The sequence below is a fragment of the Sardina pilchardus genome, chromosome 10 (genome assembly GCF_963854185.1).
Source record: "Sardina pilchardus chromosome 10, fSarPil1.1, whole genome shotgun sequence".
Classification (NCBI taxonomy): Eukaryota; Metazoa; Chordata; class Actinopteri; order Clupeiformes; family Clupeidae; genus Sardina; species Sardina pilchardus.
Window position 1 is genome coordinate 22024085 of NC_085003.1, and position 9769 is coordinate 22033853.

Consider the following 9769-nt stretch of genomic DNA (forward strand, 5'->3'; position numbering starts at 1 on the left):
CATCGGCCTTTGTAGGCTATTTCTTGGCATCATAGCATGGCTTTTGGCGAGGTGCTTGGATACTGATGAAGAGTTGTGTGTGGTGTTGTGTTTGGATACTGAAGAAGAGTTGTGTGTTTGGTGTTGTGTTTGAGGAAGAGTTGTGTGTTTAGTGTTGTGTTTGGATACTGAGGAAGAGCTGTGTGTTTGGTGTTGTGTTTGAGGAAGAGTTGTGTGTTTGGTGTTTGGATACTGAGGAAGAGTTGTGTGTTTAGTGTTGTGTTTGATGAAGAGTTGTGTGTTTGGTGTTTGGATAGGAAGAGTTGTGTGTTTAGTGTTGTGTTTGGATACTGAGGAAGAGCTGTGTGCTTGGTGTTGTGTTTGAGGAAGAGTTGTGTGCTTGGTGTTTGGATACCGAGGAAGAGTTGTGTGTTTAGTGTTGTGTTTGATGAAAAGTTGTGTGTTTGGTGTTTGGATACTGAGGAAGAGTTGTGTGTTTAGTGTTGTGTTTGGATACTGAGGAAGAGCTGTGTGTGTGGATGCTGGGGATGAGGCTGTGCTGAGCGTTGCATGAATCACATCACCCAGACTGCACTCATGCCCCTCATTTTCCAATATCACAGTTACCATGGCCACTGTGTAACAAAACTATAATCATTACAATGAAGCATCTTAGTGACTTGATGCTATTTCCACACTGCTTGTAGCAGATGTAGACACAGTCATTGATTCTATGTAGCTTAGTAGATAGACTGAGAACATTTTGTTCAAGCACAAATATATTCTAAAACACCCACCTCTCTACGTATGAGACTGTGTATATGTGTACAAATCCACAAAAGGGATTCATGCCATGTTCTTGATTCATGCTCCTAATACACTTTCACTCAGGACAGCAACTACTAGAGTGATTCAATATTACATATTGTTTTTCAGTATATTGATCTAGTCAAGTCAAGTCAAGTCAAGTTTATTTATATAGCGCATTTCATACACAGAGGTCATTCAATGTGCTTTACATAAACAAAAACCAAACAGTAATAGCAGATAAAAGCATAGATGAGCAAAGAGTAATAATAATAATAATAATAGTAATAATAATAATAAAATAAAAAATAAAAAGAAAGCAATAAAGAATAATTAACATAAAAGACTTAAGGTGGAATAACTAGAAGACAGGTCTGTTTTTAACAGATAGACTTTGCCAGAGTCTAATTTAGCAAACCAGTGATAGTGATCCTTCTCAAACACCCAGAGCTGTTGCCACTCTTTGGAGATTCGTTGGTAAGCCCAGATAGTTCTAAGGATCTAATACTACAGACCTCTCTTGAGAAGTATTTGGTAATATCATAGGCCATTTCAGGCCTTCTGCTTTGAACAGCACTGTTGGTCAGGGCAGAGGACTGGCACATGGCCAGCAGAAGAGTTGCAGTAAGAAGCTTGAAATAAAATAAGATTCCAAATCCATTAGAGATTTGGGTTGATGATACTCTATCTGGGCTTATTTCAACTCTCTAACTAACTCTATTTGGCTATTCCTGTATCTCCAATTCTAGGGAGTTTTTCCTTGCCCTTGTTATGGGTTCTCTTTGAATGTTTAACACTCTGATGGCTATTTGCTTCTTCTGCCGCTATATGTTACTGCAAAACATAGTTAAAAAGACAGTATTTTAGAGTGTGGCCATCTTTATTATTGTGGACTATTGCATGTTTTAGAAAACACAGCCATCAAACAACAGCAGGGATAGTGTGGTGTCTTGTGAAGAAGAAATCCAAGGTTACTTCATGTCCATTCTGGAAAAAAGGCTTTGTACAGCACAGAGTGAGCGTAAGGGCTCAGTTACTGTTAGACTGAGCGCATGCACCCTGCATCATCCTGTCAATATTGCTGCATGAAAAGCGCACGTGGCACATTAAAAGGCGGATTTTCAACGTGTGTGACCGATGCACCAATCAAATGCAGAATACACATGGCAGCCATGATGCGTACACGTATGGGGCCTTAACCATAGGCCTTAACAGGCACGGTTTATAAACAGGAAGCACTAGTAGAAATGTTAAATGTAGTCATCCTTGTAACAGTGTAGCAATCCATGCAAAGTGTAGGCCTAATCTGCTTTGAGTCGTCATTTCCTCTAAGGTCCCAGGGCTGAAGACCTCATTGTCATTATTCAGGACAGGGCAGCCATCAGAAGCTCACTACTGCCCCCTCAGGTTGACAAGGGAAGTGGCTGTAGTGTCACTATCAAACTTTCCTCAGTTGATCTTTTTCATGTAGAATCCATTTCTGCTTGGGATGTTTTGGTATCACACATTTAATGAGATTTGCATATTTTAATGAATTAGCCGATATAAATATATCTCAAAGACATGATCCATGTCTTCCATTTTTTTTAAATCTGGTTATACAAAATGATGAGTTTTCATGTAATATTGCAGATGTATGGAAATTATGGGAAATTCGAAATGTTTATTGTCAGTGAAAGAATTCCTTTTTGTAGCACATATCAAAGAGAATATCGGTGTTCTTCCACCAGATTAATCTAAATATGCATTCTGTGCATTGTGAAAGTTAAAATGTATGCTAATGCCCCAAGCAGAAATGGATATTATACTAAAGGATCAACTGAGAAAAGTTTTGTAGTCACCTTAATCAGATTGTTGTAGGCCCTACGTTTTGCCCTTTCTATATGTGTATATGAGTGTCAGTCAGAGGACCCGGGGAAAGACCTGAATGAACTTCTTCACTTCAATGTTATTCATCATGGAGGATCAGTAGATGTAGTCGTAGGTATTATCATAGGCCTACTTAGGTTCTGGACCAAATAAACACTATACATGCAACAATGATTTAAACCCCCATAGCCTATATTTCTAATATAATATAATATATATAATATATACCTATAGTCCTTTACATGTTGTTATATCTCCCCACTTTATTTAGTAATGAAGCTGTTACTCAGTATTAATAAGATTCAGGTAATGATAATAATAATAATACCTTACCTTACAAGCTGAAAACCTGTTTTTAGACCCAGGGTGTTAATGGTGCGCTGTCTCTTTAAGACGTGTCCCGCCCCAGGTTGAAAGTTTCGCGGTCCATCTGATTCGTTGACAACATGAGTTTTGTACGAAAACACTGGTGGATCGAGGAAGTCACTCCGGTTTGGGCTGTACAGTGGACTTTTCATAATTTTCGTCAACCAACCCTTTTAATTGAAGTTGAAAGTCGGCGCTAAAGAACACTTTTCGTACTACATCCAACCCAATAACGGTAACATTAACAACTTTATTCAGCGATATGCGGTCAGTGTCAACATCTAACGTTGCTGTATGCATTGATTTAGCAGCTAAATGGGCCCTTGAACTACATCACATGAGCGAGCTAGTCAGCGTTAACAGAATTACTCTTAAGATAATAAAACTGATGCATGTATTAACGAGGTATTTAAAGTATTGAGTTCTATAACAAATGTTAAGTTGAGTTGATATTGAGTTGAGTTGCAAAACATTTGCAACCATTAATTCCACCACCACCTGCCTAGTCAGCCACTGAGCCTAACTGAAGAGATCACTTTGTCGGGTAACGTTGTTTTGTTATCTTGCTGGACGTAGCAGCTAGTCGATTGATTCATCCATCCCCTGCGTTTCAACATGTCTGGTCTTGTTGACAGTTCACCTGCTGCGGTAGCACTTTCGCCTCCAATCGTCACTTCCCTGATTTGCTAATTCGCACCTTCTGGGTTTCAGGAAACGTGCATGCCGTGCTTGGGCCAGTCCAGACTCGCTTGCCCACACCAGTGATAGGGGTTGGGGGGGGGGGGGGGTCTGGGAAAAATCTCCGCGATGAGGAGGAGAAAGGGACTGTGGAGAGGAGACAGAGGTCCCCAGACAAGATTGTGACACCTCCCCATCGTCACACCATCCCACATCTCCATGCCGAGACGCGCACGCCTCTGAAGATAGGGGAGGATGGAGCGCGGAGGAAAGATAGAAGAGCAGAAGAGTGAGGAGGAGGTGGAGGAGGAGGAGGAAGATAAAGAGGAAGACCGGAGGTGTGGAGGAACGAACGGCAGAAGCGAAGGAACAAGGAGCCGGGAAGAGAGAAGAGACGGAAAAGAGGATCAGGCCCCAGTAGAAGTCATGACCATCCAGTCCACCAACGGAGAGGACCTCCCGGTGACGGATGGCCTGGGTGGAGGAGAAGAGGAGGTGGGGGTCCACACACACATGTCAGGAGGGGCTTTGAGGATGCAAGCGCGTCATCTGGAGAAACCCATGAATCACCTGACTCTGGGAGAGAGAGATGCTGCGGTTGCCACGGACGCGAGAAACGGGCACGTTACGCCAGAGGACGTGGACGGTGTTGGCACCCTGTCCCTCTCGTGTCCACCTTCAGACACCTGGGCGCCATCCATCTCTGAAACGCCTCTCTCCTCCTCCTCTTCCCCAAATCTTATCCCCACTTTCTCTCTCCCCTCCTCCTCATCCTCTCTGTCCACCACTCCGTCGATGTCCCCGGCCCCCTCCCTCTCCCCCTTGCTGCCCGAGGGCACGGATGTGGGTGTTCTGCTGGCGGGGGGGCACCTGACACTGGACGTATTTAAGGGGGGAGCAGCCGCACTGCCCAGCCTGTGGGACACTCAGCGGGAGCAGCTCAGGGAGGTGCAGTACCTGCGGCTGGGCTCCGAGGACCAGGGGGCGCTAGAGAGCGCAGTGGCTGTGCTTCCTAATCTCACAGGACTACGCTCTCTGGCCATCAGAGGTAGATATATGCAGCAGCCGACACACATGCTCTTACACAAACCCACACACACACACACACACACACACACTCATACACACTCAGGTACAACACACACACACACACACACACTCATACACACTCAGGTACAGCCAACACACATGCTTATAAACACACAGAAACACATGCTCATACACACACTAACACACAGAGACAACCGACACACATGCTTATACACACAGACGCAGCCGACACATACTGTATGTAAACACACTCGGACACACATGCTTATACTCAAGGACACACAGACACACAGACACAGCCGACACACATGCTCATACACACACTAACACACAGACACAACCGACACATATGTACTGTATGCATACAGATGCTTATACACACACGGACACACAGATACAACCGACACACATGCTCATGCATACACGGACACACAGACACAAACAGAGGCACACTGATGAGCTTTTTGCTTTTAAAATGGTTGCAGACTGCCTAGCACCTCTTGTGAATGAGCACAAGCCTTTTTAGTACATACACACACACACACACACTCATACAGTACACACACTCATACACACTCAAATGGTTGCAGACTGCCTAACACCTCTTGTAAATGAGCACAAGCCTTTTTAGTACATACACACACACACACACACACTCATACAGTACACACACTCATACAGTACACACACTCATACACACTCAAATGGTTGCAGACTGCCTAGCACCTCTTGTGAATGTGTAAAAGCATGAGTATATGTGTAGCGGTTTAAATGAACAGGTCAAAAGAGAGGAACTCCAGTCTCCCAGTGCTCTGGACCAAAACGTTGTTTTGAAATCATTCTTGGTTCCTTTATCTTGTGTCCATCTCAGTCTGGGTTTTATCTGCAGTAACTGCATGTACATTAACAGATGGTGTGTGTTTTAAAACATTTAATAACATTTTAAAGCATTTGTAATTGTAAATGAGTCCAACAGATGATGTTTGTCGCTAGGTAAGCAGAGAGAGCTGTCTGTGCCCTGAACGTTCTTCCTGGTTTCCTTTCTCTCTCCTTTCTCACGTTTCTTCTCCACCTTCCTCTTCCTCTCTCCTTCATACTGAAGGTCATCGTTTCTATGACGCCCAGGGGGTGCCCATCCCAGGCCTCCTCTCGACCCTCCCCTCGCCCGTCTCCTCCCTCTCTCTCCTCGTCCACCTGGACCTGTCCTTCAACCGGCTCCCGTCCCTGCCGCTGTGTGTGCTGTCTCTGCCGGTGCTAGCGGAGCTGATGCTAAGCTACAACCGGATCTCCAGCCTGCCGGGGGAGCTTGGGGCGCTGGCGTCCCTGCGAAGGCTGCTCCTGCTGGGCAACCGGCTCCAGGCGCTGCCCCCCACGCTGGGCAGGCTCCAGGGGCTGCGCACGCTGGACGTGTCGGCCAATCAGCTGCAGGCGCTGCCCGATGAGCTGGGTCACATGAGCGGCCTGACGACGCTGGAGCTGTCGCAGAACCGGCTCACGGAGCTGCCTACGACCCTGGGTACACACACACACACACACACTCTCTCTCTCACACATACACTCAGAAACAGATACACACACAGACACACACACACACACACACACACACACACACACACACACACACACACACTCGGAAACAGACACACACACACACACACACACACACACACACACACACACATACACTCAGAAACAGATACACACAGTCACACTCACACACACTCGGAAATAAATACAGTTGTGCTCAGAGGTTTATGAACTCATGCTAAAGATGACTAAAAAGAGAAATAAATGGGGTACTTTCTACAAGATCATTTCTCAATGCAAATCAAACCAGCTATCAGGCTAGCTGAAATAAAAGCATGCCAGTCTCTAGGTATGGTGAAGGGTATTTGATGGTGTGGGGACATTTTAATTCCAAAGGCCAAGTGAACTTTATCAGGATGCATAGTATCCTGGAGCCATGAAATAACTGGCCTTTAAAAATAAGAAATCTGCCTGCCTCTATGAGAATTTAACATATGCCCCCTGCATTTGAAGGAAGAACATTTATTTATTTTCGATACACTATTCTTTCACAAAGAAAATTGGTGTTGGATTTTCCTCATTTTTTAATTAAGGCATTAAGATCATTTTTGAAAAAATTATTCCTCCTTTTAGTCAACTTTACCATGGGTTCATAAACCTATGAGCACAACTGTACACACACACATGCTCACACTCACACACACTCAGACGTCACAATGTGTAATTTAATCCGTTCAGGTGCTAATACACTAATGCGTTTAATGATAATAGCCAAGTGAGCAACTGTTTACATGACACAATAATATAATCCGTTCCGGTGTTAATTCACTAATGCATTTAATCAGAATAGCCAAGTGAGCAACTGCTTAAAATACAAACCAGTCTTCTGTTCAGCGCAGTTATGAAGCTTTAGCTTCACGCTGTTGCATGATTATTCATACTGGAAGGAAGGAAGGAAGAGAGGCAAGCTCAAGTATTTTTCAGACATACAGTACACACACGCACACTCATACACACTCTCAGAAAGAGATACATGAAGAGAGGAGAGCACAAGCCTTTTTAGTACATACACACACACACACACTCGTACAGTACACACTCATACACACTCAGAAACTGATACATGAGGCGCGAGCACATGAAGGTGAGCGCAAGCCTTTTCAGTGTTGTTAGACACACACACACACACACACACACACACACAAACACACACACACACACACACATGCATCCGCATGTAAACTCAGTGATGATTAGCTCTTTCTCTCTCAGGTTCTCTGTCGTCTCTCCGGGAGCTGGTTCTCCATAGCAACAATCTGCGGAGTATTCCGGAATGTGTGCGTGCCCTCCCTCACCTCTCACTCGACCTGCGGAACAACCCCATTGGCCGACCCCCCACGCCCCCACCTCTCCCCCCCAACCCTCCAGGTCAGCTGACCCTCTACACGATGACTTATGACCTATGACCTTCATGACCTTTTTGAGAGAAGTCATTGTCCTCCTGAGATCCTGGATCAAGATTGGTGCACACATACACACACGGACGCACACATGATATGCGCACACATAAACACACACACACACATAGAAATATTTTGTACCGTAAAATAATGTTTCCAAATCATTTTAGTGGTTCATCAACTCGTAAAAGGGTGAACGGCACATATTAATCGTAATTACATCTAATTACCACAGGGCACTGTAGGAATGCTATACTTTGTGTGTGTGTGTGTGTGAGAGAGAGAGAGAGAGAGAGAGAGAGACTGTGTGTATGTGAAAAGTGAGTGAATGTGGTGTGTGTGTGTGTGTGTGTGTGTGTATGCTTGCACACACATGCATTCATGTGACTCATGGTGTGTGTGCCCTAGGCTATTGTGAGATATTGTGTGTTTATTTCAAAATGTGCTCATTTCAGCTCAAGAAGACACCGCAATACCAGAGCTGCACTTAGGAATAAACCAGCACAGGTACAGTATAATGCTAAACACACACTCTACTCACACGCACACACACACACACATAGATCAAGACAGGCAGGCAGACACACACACACACACACACACACACACACACACAGCTCTGCATTTTACTGTTAGGTATAAACACACACACACACACACACACACACACACATACTTACCACACAGACAAACATACAGCAAAGCACACTCTGGCAAGGTTTGTGTGTTATATCTTGGAGTTGGAGTGCACCTCTGTAAGGCAGAAGCACTCATGGCTCTGAGTAGGCCTGCATACTGTAAGTGAGTGGTATGGGAGGTAATGCTAGAGTCTTAGTTCAGTTGGTGGGAATTAAAGACTCAGAAGCAGGTAGCTGCGAGCTCTCAGCTTCAGGTGCAAGGATTTAGCCTCAGCCTCAGGAGTAGCTAATCACTGGCTCTCAGCGTCAGGTGTAGGGAGTTTCAGCTTCAGCCTCAGAAGCATATGCCTCAGCCTCTCTCTGCTTCAGCTACAGGGAATTAGCCTCAGAAGCAGTTAGCTGCTAATCACTGGCTCTCAGTGTCAGATGTAGGGAGTTTCAGCTTCAGCCTCAGAAGCCTATGCCTCAGCCTCTCTCTGCTTCAGCCACAGGGTATTAGCCTCAGAAGCAGTTAGCTGCTAGCTCTCAGCTTCAGCTACAGGGAATTAGCCTCAGAAGCAGTTAGCTGCTAGCTCTCAGCTTCAGCTACAGGGAATTAGCCTCAGAAGCAGTTAGCTGCTAGCTCTCAGCTTCAGCTACAGGGAGTTAGCTTCAGACGCAGCTAAATGCTAGCTTTCAGGTGCAGGGAATTAGCTGCAGCCTCAGAAGCATCTGAGCATCTGTGTCCACCAGCGCTCCCCCAGCCAGCCAAGTCCTCTCAGGTACATGGTTTACAGGACTCCAAAAAGAACTTGTAGTGCTTTTGATGAAGTTATTAATGAATGTATTACTCTGTTGGTAATTGTATCAATATTGGCTATTCGATCAAGATGACAGGCCGATCAAGACATTCATGTGTCATTTTGAAGTGCTTGATGTTCATTTGTTTATTTAATTATTTGTTTTAAATCAGATTCACTGTGACCACAGATGGATGTCACGTTTTCATCCCTGGAGGGGCGGAGCTCCTGTTTCCACGGCAATGTGTGGCATCTGTCACTAGGCTGAAGTGGGTGGAGCATAAACTGGACAGGAAGTGGGTGTGGCTAGAAGAGCATGACCTCCTAATGAGTCGCCCACTGGAGCTCCTCCCTCATGGTGTCTCTTTTGAGAAGGTGTGTGTGTGTGTGTGTGTGTGTGTGTCTTTGCTTGTATACTTGTTCTAATGTTTCTTTGTGAATTATTGCAAACGTAATCAGTGTAAGGCAACTCTTTGGTTACAAGTCTGAAGCTCTAAACAGTAGGCCACATTTGAATGAATGTACTGCTTCCTCATCTCTCAATTTACCTCTTTTCTCTCTCTCCCCCCCGTCTCCCCCTCTCTTTCTCTCTCTCTCTCTCTCTCTCTCTCTCTTT

General features: G+C 44.9%; 1 protein-coding gene across 1 annotated transcript in view; it reads left to right on the forward strand.

The window, feature by feature from the left end:
* Positions 1-3794: 3794 nt before the first annotated feature.
* Positions 3795-9769, forward strand: part of pidd1 (p53-induced death domain protein 1) — a 16239-nt gene continuing 10264 nt past the window's right edge. Inside the window, exons 1-5 of the mRNA XM_062547034.1 lie at positions 3795-4747; positions 5852-6265; positions 7549-7704; positions 8192-8243; positions 9327-9528. Of these exons, the coding sequence (XP_062403018.1) occupies positions 3955-4747; positions 5852-6265; positions 7549-7704; positions 8192-8243; positions 9327-9528 (1617 nt within the window). The 5' untranslated portion in view covers positions 3795-3954. The remainder of the gene's footprint in view (positions 4748-5851; positions 6266-7548; positions 7705-8191; positions 8244-9326; positions 9529-9769) is intronic.